Source organism: Balaenoptera musculus, chromosome 20 (assembly GCF_009873245.2).
Source record: "Balaenoptera musculus isolate JJ_BM4_2016_0621 chromosome 20, mBalMus1.pri.v3, whole genome shotgun sequence".
In the NCBI taxonomy this organism is placed as follows: Eukaryota; Metazoa; Chordata; class Mammalia; order Artiodactyla; family Balaenopteridae; genus Balaenoptera; species Balaenoptera musculus.
Genome location: NC_045804.1, coordinates 44585401 through 44606460, shown reverse-complemented (window position 1 = coordinate 44606460; position 21060 = coordinate 44585401). Strand labels below are relative to the sequence as shown.

General features: G+C 52.7%; 2 protein-coding genes across 9 annotated transcripts in view; both read left to right on the top strand.

The window, feature by feature from the left end:
- SSH2 (slingshot protein phosphatase 2) overlaps nt 1-9222 on the top strand; it is a 245388-nt gene extending 236166 nt beyond the window's left edge. For all 6 annotated transcript variants that reach the window (XM_036835260.1, XM_036835257.1, XM_036835261.1 and 3 more), the window contains one exon: nt 2101-9222. In XM_036835260.1, the coding sequence (XP_036691155.1) occupies nt 2101-4188 (2088 nt within the window). In that variant the 3' untranslated portion in view covers nt 4189-9222. The remainder of the gene's footprint in view (nt 1-2100) is intronic.
- Nucleotides 9223-12947: 3725 nt separating this feature from the next.
- CORO6 (coronin 6) lies at nt 12948-21021 on the top strand. Of its 3 annotated transcripts, XM_036835585.1 has the most exons (11): nt 12948-13171; nt 14346-14600; nt 16054-16176; nt 16613-16742; nt 16839-17020; nt 18154-18273; nt 18711-18815; nt 18904-19049; nt 19393-19450; nt 19549-19779; nt 19874-19996. In XM_036835585.1, exons 2-11 carry the CDS (start codon nt 14403-14405, stop codon nt 19994-19996), a joined length of 1416 nt encoding a protein of 471 aa, XP_036691480.1. In that variant the 5' UTR covers nt 12948-13171; nt 14346-14402. The 3 variants fall into 3 exon arrangements, with proteins under 3 accessions (XP_036691480.1, XP_036691479.1, XP_036691481.1); XM_036835584.1 differs by lacking the exon at nt 12948-13171 and having other exon boundaries at nt 14403-14600; nt 19874-21021; XM_036835586.1 differs by lacking the exons at nt 12948-13171; nt 14346-14600; nt 16054-16176; nt 16613-16742; nt 16839-17020 and adding an exon at nt 17303-17772 and having other exon boundaries at nt 19874-21021.
- The last annotated feature ends 39 nt before the right edge of the window (nt 21022-21060 follow it).

Below are 21060 nucleotides of genomic sequence, written 5' to 3'. Positions count from 1 at the left end.
AAAATATTTGGGACTCTGCTATGTTCACTCTATTTTTGATGTTGCTAAAGATTTAGGAAGGCGATGTGAGAGAGACAGTCTGGCGTGAAAATTTAGGGTTTAAATATTTTTCTAAATCAGTTGCCTTTCAAGGAATTTATCTTTCCAGGCTTTTGGTGTCATTGGAAGCACTTCTGAGAGGGGATGAGGGAAGAAGGGATTAGCCAAAACAAATGTCCTGCCTGACCAAGGAGAGGGTCCCCTCTGGACCTCCGCAGTTCAGATCAAATCTCACCAACAGTGAGGTGCCAGGGACTGATCTGTTACCTGAGTGAGACGTGTGTCTCTCTGAGAGGATGGATTTGTTTGGGAAATTCTTTCTGCCTCAGAAAATTCAAAGACTAGACGTGTGTTAATAGTTGTTGGAGTAGCAACTGATTCCCATGCTGAGTTCTTGCTATTAATAATGTCTCTGAATGGTTCCTCATTGCAGACGCTGTGGTATTCAAGAATTGAGGGATGGTTTGGGGAAATGATTTGAGAGCAGACAGAATCCCAAGATTCGTCTCAGTGGCATGAGTTCTCATGAGCCATCTCAGACCAGGGAAAGAATTACTATACATCATCAACTCTGAGACTCACACTTATTCTCATTTTGACTTTTGAAATTGGGTTGCATCTTAAAAACAATGGTATCTTATGTCAGTATAATACAGTAATTGGGAAGCAAGTGGGGACAGATTTACTCTAACATAAATGAAGTCATTTCACGATTTCAGTGGAGCTGACTAGATTCTTGACATCTCCTGATTGCTGTCTACTTATATTTACCACCTCGTTCACTCCTCATCTGTTCTCTCTCTTCTTAACTACCCCAGGGCAGTTGTTGCCTCTGCTTCTGTCTTCTCTCCCCAAAAGCTATGCCTCTATTTCGTTTCTGCCGGGAAAATCAGAATGCCTGAGCTCTCCTTTGGACTAATGGATGTAGTGGCTCTGACAGAAATAGCTTTTCTGCAAAGTTCTGGTCATATGAGCACTCTCTCCACAGCCTATGCACACACTGGGCCCGCTGTGGCTTCTCTCCCAGCCTTGGCAAGTTTGCCTCTGCCTGATGTCCCAGCAGATTTCTCCCAAAGGCATAACTGATCTTGTTAGTTTGTACTAGCTCTGACTCTTTTTGAAGGAGAAAGACAAGAACAATTCCTAGGGAAATACTGTACCTTGAAGGTTTATAAAAATGTTAACAAAGTAGATTGATGGTCATAATGATGTTGCTTTAAGAGATGTCCAAGGACCATTTCTAAATTTTGAAATTCTTATTTTTTTACAGTAGGACTTGATTTTGCATTGGCCAGTTTTCTTTGGCCTTGTTCTAAATCCATCTGGGAATATGTAACTGGTGGAACACTAAAATGTCAGATTCGCAGTTTCTAAGTTTGCTCAGGCACGTGGCTGCATAAGCCAAGGAAGAAGCCATGTGAAACATAGGAACTGTGCAGTCAGATATAGAGTGCCCCCATGTGCTGGGATGCGGCTGCTGGGAGGAGCAGTGGGAGGATGTGGACAAAAGCTGTCAAGACAAAGGACAGAAGAGAGCAGTGAGTCTCCAAATCAGACATCCAGCTTCCTCTAACACTGGGCATATTTAAGGTGGCCACTGAGCCCTTCAATGGAACTCCTCCCCTTGAACCAAGTTAGTATCAAACTGGAAGGGGATAGGCTAGAGAGGAAAGGTTTCATTTACCCCAGTATGGCCTAAATCCTGAAGGCTCATGGTCTTAGGAAAATAAGGATTATAGGAGCCTCCAAGGCTACTTGCTGTTTACTTTTGGAGCAAGATACTGCATTAGAATCCTATTTGAGTCAACAGAACAAAAGTTCAGTAGACAGTGACACAACCTATGACTAATTTTGTATCTCTGCCTTTGATGAATCTGGTTTTTTCTTGTACAACAAAAACAGAATACAACCCCAGGCAGAGGACGGTCCCAGGCACTCCATGATTTGTGTCCTCAGAGAGCCAGAAGGTTCTCCTGGATCAGAGGATTAGTAAGCAAAAACTCTGGCATTTTCAATTAGATTACAGTTTGCCATAACCATCTCACTGTTTTCTCTTCTTAGGCAATCTCAGAACTGGTCAGCCCAGACATCTTCATGCAGTCTCACTCAGAAAATGCAATTTCAGTCAAAGAAATCGTCACTGAGATTGAATCCATCAGTCAAGGAGTTGGACAGATTCAAGTGAAAGGCGACATCCTATCCATTCCATGCCATACACCAAAGAAGCACATCGTCCATGAGCTGCCCCTTGAGAGGGTCCAAGCCGCAGAGAACAAACCTGGAAATCTGGAGCAGAGTGAAGGTTCCTGCACAGCCCAGCCTGAACTAGCCAAAGACTCAGGGAAGTGGGAGCCAGAAGGGTGCCCAGTGGCACACTCATCCACCACAGAGCTGGAAGAAGAGGAACCAGCTGAGGGGGAACAAGAGCTCTGGGGCCCAGGGATGCCCCCGGGTGCCAAGTGGTACCCCGGGTCCGTGAGGCGAGCCACCTTGGAGTTTGAGGAGCGCTTGCGGCAGGAGCAAGAGCACCACGGTGCTGCCGCTGCTTGTACCTCGTCGTCCACTCGTAAGAATTCCAAGAATGATTCTTCTTCTGTGGCAGATCTAGCACCAAAAGGGAAGAGTGATGAAGCCACCCTAGAACATTCATTTGTCCCCAAGGAACCAGAGATGAGCAAGGGCAAAGGGAAATGCAGTGGGTCTGAGGCTGGCTCCCTACCCCATTCTGAGCAGCATGCCATCGTTCCAGCACCCGAGCTGCTGGAGTCTCACCCGTTGCCAGCTCCTCAGAAGCGCCCAGGGTCAGGTCCCAGAACACAGCAGGAAGGAGTCCTGAAGGAGCAGAGGACTTCGGTCTCATGCCAGGGACCTGAGACACCAGCAGTCCCTCTGCCTCTTCCCAAGAAGATAGAAATCATTGAATACACCCACACAGTCACGACACCCGATCACGGGCCAGAGGGGGAAACAGCCACCAGTGAAAAGAGTGGGGAGCAGGGACTGAGGAAAGTGAAAGTGGAGGAGTCCATCACTATCCTCTGTGCACTGGATGAAAATCTGAACCGGACACTGAGCCCCGACCAGGCTTCTCTGCACCCCAGAGCGCTACCTCTGCCTCATTCTTCCTCTCCCGAGCATGAGCACAGCAGGCCCGCCCACCCAGCCCCCACCCTGAGCAGCCCTGAAGACTGGGGCAACAGCCCAGCAGCTGCCCTGGAGACAGCAGCGCCTTTTGTCCGTCACTCAACCCGCGTACTTGGTGCCAGCTTGGCTTACCTGCATCCCGAGACGGTGGTTCACCTGGAAGGCTTCACAGGGCAAAGCAGCACCACAGACAATGAGCCCTCTGCAGAGAAGGGCAGCTGGGAAGAAAGTCAGGAGGGCCCCCTCTCCAGGGGCAGTGAAGTGCCATATCAGGGCTCCCAGTTAAGTAGCGAAGACCTGTGTTTAATTAGCAAACTCGGTGACAGTGTTGGGGAGCAACAAGAAAAACGGGACCCATCACCTGTAGCCTGTCAGCTCCCACACAGCTCTAGTAGTGACGGTATAAAGGGTCTCAGTCATAGCCCCAGTGGGGTGAAGGAGCGCGCTAAAGAAATCGAGTCCCAAGCGATTTCTCAGGTAGGGCTCCCCAAACCATCGCAAATGAGGCGTTCAGCTTCCCTCGCCAAGTTAGGTTACTTGGACCTCTGTAAAGACTGTTTACCGGAGAGGGGGCCTGTCTGCTCTGAGTCCCCTCATCTCAAACTGCTTCAGCCCTTCATCAGAACGGGCTCGGGAATGGAGGCCCAGGAGCCCCCAGAAAACCCAGATGCTCCCCAGAACCTAGAGCCCACCAAGTATTTCATAGAGCAACTCAAAACAACAGAGTGTATCGCACAGAGCAAGCCAGTGCAGAGGCCCCTTGTACAGTATGCCAAAGAATTTGGTTCCAGTCAGCAGTGTTTGCTCCCCAGGGCAGGCCCTGAATTGACTAGTTCTGAAGGAGGCCTTCCTTTGGTACAGACCCAGGGACTGCAGGGTGCAGGCCCAGCTCCAGGGCTGGCTGTAGTGCCCCGTCAGCAGCACGGCAGAACTCACCCCCTAAGGAGACTGAAAAAAGCAAATGATAAAAAACGGACAACCAACCCCTTCTATAATACCATGTGATTCTGAGCCTATACATGTGACTTTCTGAAAGAAATGTTTGTAAAAGGGGCAGGTGTAATATGTAAGGAACATGCACTTTATTGGTTAATTTTATAATATTTTGGTCATTTTACTGTTCCTGGCGCATGCAGGGTTTGGTTTATTTCCTCTGTGTGTGTGAGAGAGAGAGAGAGTTTGATTTGGACGGCAAGACCATTTTATCATTTTTTATTTTTGGAAAATGCAAACCTCAAAAAATACTCATTTTCAAAGAACACCTTTATCAAAGGCAAGTTGCTGTTTTTCAATCTACTGCCACCTGCTCCTCATTTTGCCCCCCGAGGGAAGGCATGCTTGCTTGATTGAGGAAGGAAGCAGATGGGGAAGGTGGGGTTGAAGCTGGAAATCGGAAATGCTGCCCCAGGCCTGTGCGATGATGGTTAGGTCTCCAGACCTGATGCATTGGATTCACTGAAGGGGGCAGCCCAACGTCAGCATGCTCTCAGACTTGGTCCCCGGCCCCAGCCCCAGCCCCTTGGAGTTCCCGAAATGGGCAGGTCTGCTTTGCTTTCAAAGAGGGTCTTCCACAATTCATTTCTCCTGGTCTCCAGAGTGTATCATTACAAAAAGGCATGATAATGGCTGGCTTTGTAAACTTATCAAGCAAATACTTTTTTACCCCAAGCAAATAATTTTATTAAATTTAAAATGAACTCCAAAGGAAATCCAAGAGGTCCTCTCTAGAGGAAAGCAGAAGAGGAGGAGGTGAAATTGGGGGTGGAGAGGCCACCACCGCCCAGTATCTTCCAGGTGGATGGGCTCCACACAGGTGGTCATCCTACCCCACCCCACCCCCATGCCCTAGAAATGTGCCCTGCAGCATTCTCCCAACTAAAACACAATAGGGACAAGTTTGAAAAACAGCAATTAAAAGTCAGTGTGTTCTTGTAAAATGAATACATATGTAGGGTTTTAACCCTTTCGTTACTTGAATAATTCTGTGGGCCTTCTAAGTTTAATGGCCATATTTTTTCCAATTTATTTTCCTCCCTCATGCTGTTTCTCCCAGTGCTGCCTATTTTTTTTAATTTTGTAGGTATTTGAATTGTTACATTACATATGTATAACCTCCATTGAATGCAATGTTTTCTTTTTAATATTATCACTGTTAACACTTGACGTAAGTTTTTTTTTTTCCTTTTCCTGGAAGATTTGTCATTTCTCTAGTTTATACACAGTACTTATGTACATAATGTTGTCACTTTCTTACATTGTTTTGTTGTTAATGTTGTATGTTGTAGGGTCTTTTTGATTTATCCATTTTAAGAAATAGTAAAGCTGCAACTGGAAAACATACGGACACCACAGAAATAAGACTGATGGGTGTAGGTAGGAATCTGCAGAGCATATATTGATGGTGGTTTTTTTTTAAATGGAGACTTCTAATCACCAGCTCCTGCCAAATTATGCGTTAGTAACTTCCTCCTCAGAGAAACCCCTAAAGGCTCCCATTAGATCACAGTTTGACTGAAGGCTGATTTCTCTTTGAGACTGAAATCCCAGAATGTTGTTTGCCACTAGCTGAACCAGAGCCAGGGAGTATATGTGAGTGTCACTGCTGCCCAGGGTGGAAGCTCCTAATGGATTAGGCTGAAGGGCTGCAGGGAGGCCTCGGCCAAGGGCAGGCACCCTTAATGACCGCGTTTAGGATGCTGTTGCTTTGCTGCTGTTGTGGAGGTCCGTGACACAGGAGCACCTGCCGTAAACAAGCCTGTTTCAGCTTCTTACAGAAAACATATTTAGCTTGGAATGGAACACCCACTGCAGCTCATCAAAACTGAAGAGGTTTGCAGATTTGCTTCCTGTTTGCTTTGGTGGTTGTCCACATTGCTGAGAGGTTGACCGAGCACAGACCTAAGATTCAGGTTTTGGGTTCATCACAGTACTGAGAGGAAAAAACAGATGCACAGACTGTCAAGGTGATGTCAGAGGCCAGAGTTCGATGAGGACAGGTGGTACGGTGACCCAAAGGAGAGAGCAAAGGTGGACTCAGGCCACTCGTAGGTGTTCAAGAGGAGCTGTGAATCCAGTTGCCGGGTGGAGGTCTGACATCAGACCCGGTTGGGTCTGACATCACTGCCAGGAGGCAGATTGGAAAGAAACCTCCTGCTCTAAGTGTTTTTATGGTGTAGTAATGATATGTGCCTGTGCTGTCCCTAAATAGTTTCCTTAAATGTTCAAATGTGTCATCCACACAGCTTTGTGACTCCAGGATATTTAATGTGTTGTAAAATGTTTTACTAGGTGGCACGTTCCAGTGTGAGGAGGCTTGCAGGACAGGGTTATGAATTTCCAGGGCTCATCCATCTAAACTGCCCTTTCTTGTTGAGGCAGTTCCATCACCAATATGTTGGCGAAAGGACAGGAAACTGTGGCAGGGGTGGGAAGAGGAGGCTTTGCATGGAGGTTAAGAGTGTCCACTCAGTTAATCCCTTGAGATGGTGACATCCCTCATATTAAGAAGTACACACAGGGTCGACAGTATTGCACTGTTCTCTCTTCTCCCGGCCACTGTGTTTAATGCTCACTCTCACTGCATTAAAGAACAACAAAGATTGGGAGTGGGGGAACCTCAAACGCTGTGAAGAAAAACAAAACCTTTTTTTTTTTTAAAGAGTAGAGGAGGTCTTGCTCTGCCTTTTTTTTTTTAATAATTATACTTTTTATCATTTAATTTACCTGCCTAAATAAACATTCTCTATACAAGGTCTGTAATTCAACCATGCCATAGGGTTTTGCCAGCCCTCAGACTCCCAAAACTGAGTGTTCTTGTGCTATTTATGTAGCTGAGCACTGTCCAGGAGAAGTACATGATGGCCTATCAAGAACTTTCTAAACTTTATTCTCTTCAAACGGATAATCTCAGGTGGCCTATTTCCCTTTCCTGTTCATGGAAAAGCCAGACCCGAAACAGCAGGTCTGGTAGATTGACAGAGATGAGTAGGAAAAGTTTGGACCTCTCGCTCAGTGCCTCTCTTTATTTTGAAAACCACCATAGTCTGACTCAAAATTATTCTAGAGGGGTGTACGTGTGTGTGTGTGTGTGTGTGTGTGTGTGTGTAAAAAGTAACACTGTGGTGCATGGGGTAAAAGCCCCAGGAGCACACAGATTTTGAGCTGTAATCTGGATGGTTACCTGGTCAGTAGGAAGGAGAGAAACCCCTTTTTTGATTTTAGAAACACTTAGGAGTAGTTTGTACTATAGCAGATACACAGTACCGTAGTGTAGTAATACTCATCTCTCCTCATTTTGGTTGCCTTTCAGATTCCGAATGTTTAGGATCATTCCTAACATCTCAGCCTCTTCAGGCTCTTTATCTAGCATTTTCCTGGTTCTGTACCTTTATCCCAACTGGTATTTCCTCTTTCTCATTTTGGGAACTACCAAGAGCCCCAAGGACAGCCTGAGGATGACAGCCCAGGCTCTGAGGTCCCCTCCTGCTCAAGGGCCCCAGACAGATGCTCTTGGATAGATCTGAAGCTTCTGAGACATAGCAGCTCACAGAAATCTTCATTTGGTCCATCTGAGGATTTCAGTTCTGAAGTGATCTAGCCATGTTTGGTAAAGATGTTTTTGTGGGAATTGTTTCTCTCTCTCTCTTTTTTTTTTTTTTTTTTAAGAAAGCATTATGCAAAAAGGGTCTCTTTCAAGGGCATTTAAAATTTTTTAAATAAAGCCATTCTTTGGCTTTTTTGAACTGTTTGTGGATATTTTGTTTACATTGTGAATATTAAAACGTGCATCATCTTGATGGCCGCTCAGATTCCTCCTTCTCCAGGCACCCAGCCCTGGCCGTCCTGTGAGTCCTCACACTGAGCAAGGTCAGCCTTATGGTCAGCCCTCATGGGTAAGTGGGGAAAACCTGGAGCTGACTTCCATCTGTGTCTTGCACTCCCATCCAACACTCTGTATGGAAATATTCATAATTTCCTCAGTGATGGTGTGTCTTATAGTGATGGTTGTAATGGTGAATGGCTACTGTCGTTTTTGTCTAATTTTGTTTTGCTTTTTGATGGTAGATGAGATGAAATTTTAGCTATTTCAGCACCAATCCAACTTAAAAACATCTTGGATTTGTTTTCCCTTCCAAACTAAAAGATTAAGGTATGTATTAGGCATAAATGTATTTGCTGCCGCGACTCATCCGACGGCTATTTCAGGAAAAAGCCTCCTGCCACCAAAGCAGGAAGCTGCACACTCCTAACCCTTCTCCAGGGCTTGGGGTCCCTTGATGCCATGGAGAGCTATTGCAAGGTGCTTCTGTACTTTTCTGGCCTGGAAGTGGAGAGTGCCTGCGCCTGGCTCCTGCTATGAAAAGAGAACCAGCCTCATTTTCTCAGTGGCCCAGAGATCTGGGACAGGATTTCTAAACTGGAATCATCCCTCATCGGCTTGAAGATGTCCCAAGGGGTGTATGACTAGTGCTGCCATCTGTGTCCTCACAGCAACACTGGTGGCAGCATCCTGTGCACACATGGAGAGCTAATACCCAGGGCTTAACTCAAGCTGATGACCCAGTCTGGAAGCTGGGTAACTGGCCCTGAAATGTTTCCGAATCAGTAAATCCACAGGGAACCGTTTGGTTTTTATGTTTTATTGGAATTTGGTTTGCTTGGCATAGCTTAAGGTGCCTTTTCTTTCTTTCTTTCTACTTTAATTTTGTAGGACTCGTTCTAAATGTAGAAAACAAGTCCAAAAGACTCTCCCACTGACTGTTACCTTTGCCCCAGGCCACCCCAAACTTTTATGCTCACGTTTTATTAAAGCAGGTGCTCCCTGGAATCTCTGGGACCTTTTTGAGGCATTTGAAGCAGAATATAAAGAGTGGTCTCATCTCCTTCCTTAATCTTCCTGGTGGTTGGGATGTTCCACTTGTATCATAGGTTTTTTTATTACTGATGTGCTCCGCTGTTTTTAAATGTGAACTTGTGCGCAAATGTGCAGATTCAATGTTCTTGTTACAGATTGAATAAATTTTTATTTTGAAGATGAAACGTGTACTTGATCAACTGCAACAAAAGGGGGTTGCTGAGAAGGTGGAGGGATTGGAAGAGAACACTGATGGTAAACATGATGCAATTCTCATTGATTGATCTCCCTCCCTTATGAGAGAGCTGAGCTCTGGGAAAAAATATAACTTTCTACCTCTCACAAAATAAAGACTGGATGGAAAATGAGATCACTAAAGATTATTTCAGACAGTGTGGCTCCAATCAAGTGACCACGCTGGGAACTTGCCTGGTCAAAGAGGCTCTTGCCAAAGCCACCACCTGAATGTTAGGAGAATGAATAAGCAAAGAGACCAAAATTCCGCCGCCATCTGTGGTACAAAGTGTTCTGGGACAGCTGCCGTGACGTGCCCCAGCAGAGACTGGATTTCTTGGGTAGGTGACTTCTCTGGACATTAGCAAGATAGAGTTCACAAGCTTTCGGCACAGGGCACCTCAGCTCACTGAAAGGTTTCTAGAAACAGGACATGACTTTGCAAAGAAGTAAAAGATTTAACCCTCTCCCATCATTAGAAGAGAAGAGAAGCACTTGATGTCAGTGGTAGAGGAAGAGAGATGGGGCCAAAGAGCAGTTCCCTAAAACGGGCGCGGGGGGGCGGTGCGGATTCCCTGGCGGTCCAGTGGTTAGGACTCCGTGCTTTCACTGCCGAGGGCAGGGGTTCAATCCCTGGTCAGGCAACTAAGATCCCGCAAGCCCTGAGGCATGGCCAAAACCAAAAACAAACAAACAAAAACAGGCTGGGGGGGAGGGGTCTCCACTTCTCCCACCCCTCCACAGAGCCATCATGAGATATTTAGTGGTGCCATTCATCACATATAAAGCAGCCCTACTATCTAGGGAAAGCTCAGTTTCCAGAGAAAACACTGCCTTGAACTAAAATTAAGTCAGCCTGCTTCAGTCTGAATCGTCCATATCAAATGAGATGGGCACACCACTGGTCTCTGGCTGGAGTGCCAGAGTGCACGATGGTGAAGGCAAGGTCATTTCACAAAATATTCTAGGGGTGCCTGGAGTCCCTGACCCTGATCAGTCATGGCTTTCTAGCCAAAGCAAATGGACCAAATCATGTCTAAGTTGCCAGGCCACCTCTTCCAGAAAATGGCTTTATGAAAGATGAAGTCTATGCCTTTCTTTTATGGATTGCTATTCAGATTAACAGTTCAAATGGATAACAGCAAGGGAAAGCACCAAGTCCAAGTAGCTTCTTCCACTGATTGGTTCTTTGTGCCTTGGCTCCACCTACCCCCAGCTCTGCCAGGCCTTGGCAGCCAGAAGAAGCCTAGAGGGCAGGGCTGAGCCATGCCAGCTCTAAACAACACCTGTAAGTTCCTGCTCTTGTACCTGGAGAGCAACCCCCCCACACACACCCAGGTGATGGAACTGAAGGCAGAATGGATTGAAGGATTTCTGCTTCTGGGCTTCCCTGGTGGCGCAGTGGTTAAGAAACCACCTGCCAATACAGGGGACACGGGTTCGAGCCCTGGTCCGGGAAGATCCCACATACCGCGGAACAACTAAGCCCATGCGCCACAACTACTGAGCCTGCGCTCTAGAGCCCGCGAGCCACAACTATTGAAGCCCGCATGCCTAGAGCCCGTGCTCTGCAACAAGAGAAGCCACCGCAATGAGAAGCCCACGCACCACACACGTGCAGCAACAAAGACCCAACACAGCCAAACATGGACGGAAGGAAGGAAGGAAGGAAGGGAGGGAGGGAGGGAGGGAAAGAAAGGATTCCTGCTTCCTAGTCCCAGACCCTTACCTCTAGAATGGAGTACCCGGCTCTCTTTAAAGAGGAGAAAAGGAGATGGGAGAAGAAAAAATGCCGTTTCAGGGTAGGAGACAGCATGTCAAATCCCTTCTCTGCCAACAAGTGGTGCAGAGTTGAAAAGCACCTGACCCAGCCCTTTTCAGTTTACAGCCCAAAGAGCTGAAAAAATAGGGTGACTGAGCAACGGCTGAAACTCCAGTTTTGTAATTAGTATAGGCATCCTTTCCTCTGTGCCACAAGCGTATCTCTCAATATCAGCACTTGTGAGATAAGGTGGCCTTCAGGGAGAGACAAAAAGGCATGGTGCTGAAAAGCTGGACACAGACACCAGACCTCTTGGGTAAGAATCTCAGCTGTACTACCTACCAGTTGAGTGATGCAAAAGCTATTTAACCTTTTTGTGCCTCAGTTTCCTCACCTGTAAAATAGGGGTAATAATAGTACCCATCTCAGAAGACTATTTTCAGAATGGAATTAATATGTGTAAAGCCCTTAGTACAGTGTCTAGCTATTGTTATTAAGGAGCTACTGAGTCACTCAGGTCTTTTCCTCCTAATCATGTGCCTGGAATCTTCAGGTAAAAGGGAGATTCCTCATCTACCCTCATGCCCTCCCCACCAATGCCATAATTATTTCTGGGGCACCTGTAACAGTTTCTGGTTCTGATCCCCACAAGCCACTGAATACTTGGACTCTTCCTGAGAAACAAGCCTTGTGAGGGCCTTTGAGGTTCCCACCACCTTCCCTCCCTTTACCCCCAATGCTAATCTTTACCCTCTGGAAGGCTGTGTTCCATTGATTTCCAGGTGTGTCCTGGAGAGTGAGAAGTAATAACCGGTCCCCTGCTTCTCTCCAGGGCCTTATGATCCAAAGGAAGAAATCCAGGCAGTGGGTGAGCACTGGAAAGACAGCAGCTACAGGGACTAGTTGTTCTTCACTGGCTGCATTTTGATCAGGTTTCTTTTTATCTCCTCCTTAACCCTGGTCAATACTCAGATCCGCGGGTCTTGAAGGGAGTGGGAGGGGGCAGGGGCTTCCCTGGAACACAGTCGGGCACCAATTCAAACAAGGCCCTCAAGACTTTAGGAGTCAGGCTGAGTGTCTAAAAGACCTGGGCCAGGGCTTCCCTGGTGGTGCAGTGGTTAAGAATCCACCTGCCAATGCAGGGGACATGGGTTTGAGCCCCGGTCCGGGAAGATCCCACATGCCTCGCGTCCACTAGAGAAAGCCCACCCAACGAAGACCCAACGTAGCCAAAAATAATAATAAAATAAATAATAAATTTATTAAAAAAAAAAAAAGACCCGTGCCAGCCACTTTCCCTTGAACCTGGTGTTCACTTTTTATTCTCCCACACCCCTACCACCGGTTTTTAGGCTGCTTTGTGCCCTGTTCGGTGGAATCCTCTCTAACGGCGTGAAGTGCCTAGTACAGTGACAGTGGTCGCTATTGCTATTAATAACAGTAACATTCACAGGCCCCTGTCGGGTACCCTCACAGCTGCCCTGGGCCAGCCTAGGCCCTCATCCAAGGGCCCCCAGAGCATCTTCCGGGACCTGTACTCAGGGGTGTCTGGACGTGCAGTCCCACAGCCCCGGCCCGCCGGTATGGTCTAAATTGGGAGTGTGATTGCAGCAGGAATGCAGCGTGAAGGCATCTGATCTTGCTCGGCAGCCGGCTCTGAGGGGAGAGCGCCCCCTCGTAGGCTCCCTCTCTCAGCGCCCAGCTCTGGGTCCGGGAACCTGGGCCTCCTCAGCCCACCCGCTAGGCGCGGGGCGCGGAGCGCGGAGGAGCGCGCACATCCGGCGCACACACGCAACATTACTTTTGACGCTTCTCGAAGGCCCGCGGACTGGCCGCGCAGAGTCTGCAGCGCTCGACTTTCCCGCCGCTGGAGAGGGCGGGGCCTCTGTGACCCCGCCCCTGCCCTAGGCCCGCCTCCGCAGGTTGATGGCAGCGGCAGCTGGGACTGCAGCGACGCCCGGCCCCGAGAGTCGCAGGCAGTGGCCGGAGCGCGCAGCCGAACGCCCGGGCCCCAGACGCCGCGGACACCCGGAGAGGCAGTTCCGGTGCCCTGACGCCTCCCTTGGTCCCCAGCGCAGCCCCAACCCCCTCCGCAGAGAAGTCGCAGCGTGAGCGCCCCTCGGCCGGCTCAGGACCAGGTACCCACCCCCCCACCGCCGCCACCGCAGCCAGTGAAGCGGGCGGGGTGTCTGGAGGGGACAGAAGTCTGCTCCCCCTCCCCCCCACCCGCCGCCAAATTCGGTCCCGGGCGGGGCGGACTTGGTGTCTATATTTGGCCGAACAGCGGCCCGCCCGCCCGCAGGGCGCAGACACCTCGTCTCGCAAGAACGCAGTGCCGGGGCAGGAGGCCGGAGAAGGGTGCGGGGAGGCTGGGCCTCAGGCCGGGAGCCGCAGAAGCGTCTTGAAGGGCACAGGGATGCCCGGGGCTGGGGAGGGGCTGGAGTCAGTCGCTGGGGCTTTGGAAGAGCTCGGTGTGTCCCCTGGGGAAGAGCTTAGCGCAAGCCCCAAGCGGGAGAAAAGGCACCTCGCCCTCCCCACTCCACTCCTGATAATCTGGCTCTGAGCCGGGAGGAGGGGGGTCGAGGACCCCACCCCCAAGAGAATTTAGTAGGAGAGAGGACCCAGAGGAGAAGTGGGGCTGAAGTATGGCCGGCAAAAGCCAGAACACAGTGGTGAGGGCCTCTTAGAGAAGCCAGTGCAGAGAGAAGTGGGAGGAGGAGAGATCCACCTTACACTGTGTCCCCCCGTACCCCACCCCCCCCCCCCGCCAACAGCATGGGAGGAAACTGATGAAAACAGTAGCAGGAAGAACTCAGGTGAGCTAACAGGAGGAACTTCTCCTTGGCAAATTTTTAGAAAAAGGCAAAACCCCATCCACCTAAACTATGCCACAGACGCTAAGTTTAGGATCTTGAGGGGCTGCAGTCCTAGCCCCACAAATGGCCTTAAGCCAAAGCCTCTGATTCTGGACGAGGTGCCTCTGGGAGATAAACCACTTCCGTGAAGAGATGCTCATCCAAGGCTGGCAGCGGGAGGGCAGCCTGGCATTGAGGCTCCTTCCAAAACCACTTCAACTTCCAGGAAGCTTTCAGGCCCAGTCAGGCTCCACTGTCCCCCAAGCCTGGCTCTCTAAGGAGAAGTCAGGCCCCAAATCCTAGCCCCTCGAACTAAGCAAAGAACTTTCCCATACATCACCTTGAAGAAAACTCCCTGCTTCTAGGACCAGACTCTATATTAATTTATAGCTGACTCTTGGTTAGATGACCCTTCTCACTTGCCACTCCCCCAACTCTTCCTCCCTCCCTCCCACAGCTACGGGACTAAGGACCAAAATTTGGGCACCGAGATCCTCCATCTCTGCCCCCAGCTATGAGCCGGCGCGTGGTTCGGCAGAGCAAGTTCCGCCATGTGTTTGGACAGGCGGCAAAGGCTGACCAGGCCTACGAGGACATCCGTGTGTCCAAGGTCACATGGGACAGCTCCTTCTGTGCCGTCAACCCCAAATTCCTGGCCATTATTGTGGAAGCTGGAGGTGGAGGTGCCTTCATCGTGCTGCCTCTGGCCAAGGTGAGGGATGAGGGGAAGGAAGCAGGTGGAGGACACTGTCTGTGACTCCTGGGGACTCCTGATAGCAGCCTGTGTTCTCACCTAGTTCCATTCCTCAGTCAGGAGGGCAGTCTGTGTGGACTGACTGCTCCCTGTTCCCCAGTCACTCAGGGACCAGTTGGGAGGCTCTGTCACCCCTCCTAGAACAGCAGCATCACATCGGCCCCCACCTACTCACAGCCCATCCCTTCTCCATGCAGCACCCTGTTCCCAGCAGGGACCAGGAGCGGGTGATGGATAGTTGGGAAGCAGTGGAGACAGAACCTGGCCAGATTCTGTTCCTATCTCTCCTGATGCCACACCCCTTATGTTTTTGGTGTCAGGATCTTTGTACGCAGCCCAGGGTGACCCTTGGATTAAAACACACCCCGGAGCAGCACACTGAAGACAGGGTCAGGCTCTATCCAAAGAGTTCTTGGCCACCTCCCCCATTCTGGATCTTGCGGTGAGGTAGAATGAGAGCAAAGGGCCGGGGGACATGACATATAAGGCCAGAGCCCCCTCTACTCCAGGGATGGGGGCCAGGCAATGACCAACACCTTTAGTGAGTAGCCTCAAGCCCCTCAGCAATCTCTACCCACAGGATGGCCACTCCAAGATATGACCTTGACCTGGATTCCGTTTCCTACACCTTGTTAGGGGAGGCCCCACAGGTGGCAAGGTCAGGATGAGGCCTGGCAATAGCCAGTGACTCACTCCAGGACAATGCAGACACCATCCAAGGACATCATCCCCTGGGCTCAAATTTCAGCTGGAGCCACCTCCTCCCCCAGTACAAGTGCCATTCCAATGCCACACAGCCACCCCTCTCCCCTACCGCCTGGTCTGGGTTGATGCCAGCCCCTGCAAAGGCCTCAGAGCCCCCACAAACATACCATAAAGATTAAAAATAGATGGGCCCCAGCTCAGGGTGGGAGATGGCAGGCACAAGGAATGCCTGCTGCTTATGGTTCCAAGGTAAAGCCATTGACAAGGGGGAGATCTGCCAACTGTGGCTAGGAAAGGGCTGTCAAGCACTGCATTGCATCTTACCTTACCTTGACCTATTCCACCAGGGGCTTCCCATAGACATTTCAGTTGGGGGAACAGGCCCAAGAACAGTCTCCTCCAAGCAGATGTTTTTAGAAGAGCACTGGACTAAGAAGTCAAGTCTTGGCTCTACCAGTATCTTGCTGTGTGTCCTTGGTTAAGTTATCTTACGTCTCTGTGTCTGATTCCTTGATATTAAATGACTTCAACTCTGTCTTCCGTGAAGTAGAGGAAGTAGGCCGGATGGGGTTGGAAGAGCAGAAAGGAGGTGGGTTCTGCAAAGAGAAAACAGATAATAGAGAATTGAGCTGTAAACAGATCCACTCCCCACCCCCTGAAAACACACAGGACAGTGGCCCCACATCTCCCTCTCTGACCCCTGCAGACAGGTCGAGTGGATAAGAACTACCCACTGGTCACTGGACACACTGCCCCTGTGCTGGACATCGACTGGTGCCCACACAATGACAACGTCATCGCCAGTGCCTCAGACGACACCACCATCATGGTAGGAGCCAGGTGGATGCTGCTGGGCTGTTGGGCAGGGGAAGCAGGGAGGACTGCCTCACCTGTGCTGTGGAAGGTGGTGAGGGAGGTGCTGAGTTCCAGGGCCCTGCCCTGTCCAGCTCCCAGGCTATTTTTAGCTACATGCCCACCCCCTCCCAGGATGAACTGCTTAGGACTAATTTTAGCCATGGCTACCTTGGGGCCTGAAGAGCAGGGGGGCAGTGCTCTGAAGTCTCCCTGCTCGTGTGAGTAGGGAGGTCTCTGGAAAGCTGACAGTGCCACCTCCTGGCTCCCAGCTGCTTCTGCCCCATGTGGGCACCATCACATCTTGTCCTGCACTTGACCCTGGGGAAGGGGGGTGGGGGAAGTAAGGGAAGAGCAGAGTGACAAAGTGGGCTCCTCATCCCACCTACCCTATGCCTTTTCCTTCTATCTAGGTGTGGCAGATTCCAGACTATACCCCTATGCGCAACATTACAGAACCCATCCTCACACTCGAGGGCCACTCCAAACGTGTGGGCATCCTCTCCTGGCACCCCACTGCCCGGAACGTCCTGCTCAGTGCAGGTCTGGGGGCCTAGGGAGGGGTCCCTACCATAGATTGGGGGGTGTGGGGAGTGGCAAAGGCAGGGCCAGGTGACGGTGCCTGGCCATTCTGGGCAGGTGGTGACAATGTGATCATCATCTGGAACGTGGGCACTGGGGAGGTGCTTCTGAGTCTAGACGACATACACCCGGACGTCATCCACAGCGTGTGCTGGAACAGCAACGGGAGGCTGCTAGCCACCACCTGCAAGGACAAGACCCTGCGCATCATCGACCCCCGCAAGGGCCAGGTGGTGGCGGTGAGTGCCTAGCCTGGCCACGTCCCAACCCCTACCCCAGGAAGCAGCTGTCAGGCCTCTGTACCCACAACCCCCTGAGCCCCTCATCCCAGCTCTCACCTCCACCTCAACCCCAGACACCAGCCCTGCCCCACCGTGTCTGCAACCACAGCCCCTGCCCTAAGTAAGCCCCCAGCCCGCAATTCTCAGCCCCGCTCCTGTTCCCTCCCCTCCCCTGCATCTCAGAAGCTCAGAGGAGGGCTGCTCGATTTGTGACTGAGGAGGGGAGAAGCTGCAAACTCTACCCTCCCACCAGACCTGCATGAACCGAACCTGCGCCCCCGGACCCCTCTCCTCCCAGCCGGCACCCAGCGCCATCTTCCGGCGCCTGAGCCTGACACTGGCTCGCGGGCAGGCCCCTTTCCAACCTAGCTGACCCTCTGGGCGGGGGACTGGAGGCAACCCTCGCGCGTTGTTTGTCCCAGCTGGGTGCCCTGGGAGGGCGGCGGCACCTGCCTCACCAGCCTCAACCTAAGGCGGGGCGCTGGATGCGCGGGGCACGTGCACGTCTGCGCGGAGTGCGCGCGGCGAGCGCGGCGGGAGCGGAGCGGGGCGGGGCGGCGGGCACTCTAACCCACTAACCCCGCGAGCAGGAGCGAGCCCGGCCTCACGAGGGCGCCCGCCCGCTGCGGGCCGTCTTCACCGCAGACGGGAAGCTACTCAGCACCGGCTTCAGCAGGATGAGTGAGCGGCAACTCGCGCTCTGGGACCCGGTAGGCCAGGCCGCGCCGGGCGCACGCGCTCGCTCCTTCGCTGGGTCAGCCGGGAGCGCTCTCCCAGACCGTGGCCCGCGCCCAAGATAGCTGAAGCGGAGCGGGGAGCTCCCGTCTGGGAAGCGCCTCTCTGCTCCCCTGGGAAGCCCGCAGGCATCCCCTGCTCTGAGGGCGCTTAAGGGCTCAGAATCTGCAGAGAGAGGCACGCGCCCCGCGCTCTCCAGGCCTGGGGCCAGCCAGGAGACCCCAGGAAACTGAATATTTAGGACCCCTTTTGTCTCCGCCCCCCACACCCAAGTCAGCAAGTTGGTTGCCCGCCCCTCCAGGCTCCTCAGGGCAGGCAGCTGGGTGACGCCTCTCCCTGTCTCCCCCTCCCCCCAGGAGAGGTTTGCGGCCCACGAGGGAATGAGGCCCATGCGGGCCATCTTCACGCGCCAGGGTCATATCTTCACCACGGGCTTCACCCGCATGAGCCAGCGAGAGCTGGGCCTGTGGGACCCGGTAACGCAGCTGGACGCTTGGGGTGTGTGCCCCGGGGACTGGCATCACGGGAGAGGGGCCAGGCGCCCCCCACCCGCAGGGCATGCCCACCTGGACAGGGCTGGAGGCTGCTGCCCTCTTTGCAGCGCCTGCCATCCTCACACCCACCCCTCTGCCCAGTTTTGCTGCGTCGCCTGAAGAAGCCCACGCTGGCGCCCCCGCCTGGTGATGCCGAGTCCCTGGGGGTGGTTTGCGGTGACTGCATGCGGCGGCGCAGGGGGTATAGGTGCGGGGGACCGAGAGTGGTGTCCAGGGGTGGGGTCTGCAGCTCTCTTCACCAGAGTTGCCTTGGGAATGCGTGGGCTTTGGGGAGGGCACGAAGCGTAAAGGAGCTTCAGGGCATCCATAGTGGCACGGCGGGCGGGACAGGGCTGGTCACGCCTCCTGTGCTCGGGCAGAACAACTTCGAGGAGCCAGTGGCACTGCAGGAGATGGACACAAGCAACGGGGTCCTACTGCCCTTCTATGATCCCGACTCCAGCATCGTCTACCTGTGTGGCAAGGTGCTCGCGGCCGGGAGGGGAGAAGAGGGGGCTGGACCGAGATATCGGGGGCCCGCCCAGCATATCTCCGAACCGACTGGTTTTGCAGGGCGACAGCAGCATTCGGTACTTTGAGATTACCGAGGAGCCACCTTTCGTGCATTACCTGAACACGTTCAGCAGCAAGGAGCCGCAGAGGGGCATGGGGTTCATGCCCAAGCGGGGACTGGATGTCAGCAAGTGCGAGATTGCACGGTCAGCAGCCTTGCCCTTCCCGCTCACCTGCCTCTTTTCCCACGTCCCATCCGGGAAGACACGGGGGCTTCCCCAATAGTGTAGTCTCTGGAAAATAGTGGGTTTTCAGGGGTGGGGGGTGTCATATGGGCTTGTTTCCAGTGCCAGCCCCAACGCTACAGGCTTGACATTCTCTGAACTTAAGTTTCTTCATCTCTTAATGATGATAAACACCCCATCAGAGGGTGTTTAAAGTGCAATGCATGGTAGGCGCTCAGCAAGTGTTGGCCTCTAACCCCTTGGTCCCGGGCAAAAGTTAAGGGAGTGGGAGCCTGAGCGGGTGCCGATCCCCGCTCCCTTATAGGTTCTACAAGTTGCACGAAAGAAAGTGTGAACCCATCATCATGACTGTGCCCCGCAAGGTGAGTGGCCGGGAGAGGGGTTGGGCAGGGCTCCGAGGCGGAAAGGAGCGGAGCAGGCCTGGCACCCTGCTCGTTCTCGTGTCCCCCTACCCCTGCAGTCAGACCTGTTCCAAGACGACCTTTACCCAGATACGCCGGGCCCCGAACCCGCCCTAGAAGCGGATGAATGGCTATCCGGCCAGGACGCCGAACCCGTGCTCATCTCGTTGAGGGACGGTTACATGCCCCCCAAGCACCGCGAGCTGCGGGTCACCAAGCGCAACATCCTGGACGTGCGCCCGCCCCCCGGCCCCCGCCGCAGCCAGTCAGCCAGCGACGCCCCCTTGTCGGTAAGGTCTCGCCCTGCTCCACCCAAGCCCAATCTTCACATCCCCCTGCCGCCCGCCGCCCAACGCCGCCTCTTCCGTCCTCTGCGTCCAACAGCAGCACACCCTGGAGACGCTGCTGGAGGAGATCAAGGCCCTGCGCGAGCAGGTGCAGGCCCAGGAGCAGCGCATCACGTCTTTGGAGAACATGCTGTGCGAGCTGGTGGACGGCACGGACTAGCGCAGTGCGCCGGGGAAGCTCCAAGCCGGGAGGGCAAAGTGGGGCGGAGCGCAAGCACTCCCGCGCCGCCCCGGCTTTGGGTCCTCCGGACCCCGCCTCTCTGGGCCTGGGCCGGGACTGGGGAGGGAACTCCGCCCCTCGCGGGAGTCCTGGACAAATGAAGCGCTGCGGACACTCGCGTCCGTCTGGCGCCTGCCGGGCTGTGTGCCTCGTACAGGACTCAGCAGGAGCTGGCCTTGGAAGGCCCAGGGTGACGGGGGCCTCAACAGTGGTGCTGCACGGCAGGCAGTGTCCCCTTTGTTTCCCTTCCCGCCCAGGGCAGGGAAAGTGCTTAGTATTAGCGCAATGCTTGGGGATGTTGGGGAGCTTGGGCTTCACCTCAAAGGGGTAGCGATTCGACGGGTCTCCCCAGACTGGCTGGGGAAAATTACAACGCTTCTCCCTCTAATCAGCTCACTTGACTCCACCACCCTGAGTGGTAAACTGAACGGGCGTCACCCCAGTTCTACGGACATACACAAACGTTGGCTGTACAGCCGGACCCACGGGCTACACCCAGCAGTCTATGGCAGAGGGCTCTCTTCCTTCTCTCCATCTGCAGGGGAGAGGACGGCTTCCTCGCGGCACTCCCGCAGGAGAACCAACCAGAGAACTGGCATGAGGAAGCAGGTTCACACCTCCCCTCTCCCAGACACACACACACTCACACACACACACACACTCACACACACACACACACTGCCCCCAGCCCTCTGCTGTGGCCTTGACTCTAGGAGGAAAACAAGACGTACTGAATGAAACATTTTACCAAGTGCTCAGTCTGTGCCTCCTGCATGGGTGGGGATGCTAGACCCCCCAGCCTCTGTAAGTGCCACCACCAGACTCCTGGGGGCCCTGACAAATGCAACGCTCGGCTCAGGACCCACCAGACATCCTCTTACTTCAGAGCCCTCCCCACGCAGGTTCAGAAGGAACCCTCAACCCGCAGATGGGCGTTCTTCCCCAGTAAAGGCAGGTAGGAAAAGCCTTGGGTTTGAAGCCTCTTTTATTTGTGCCTCAGAATC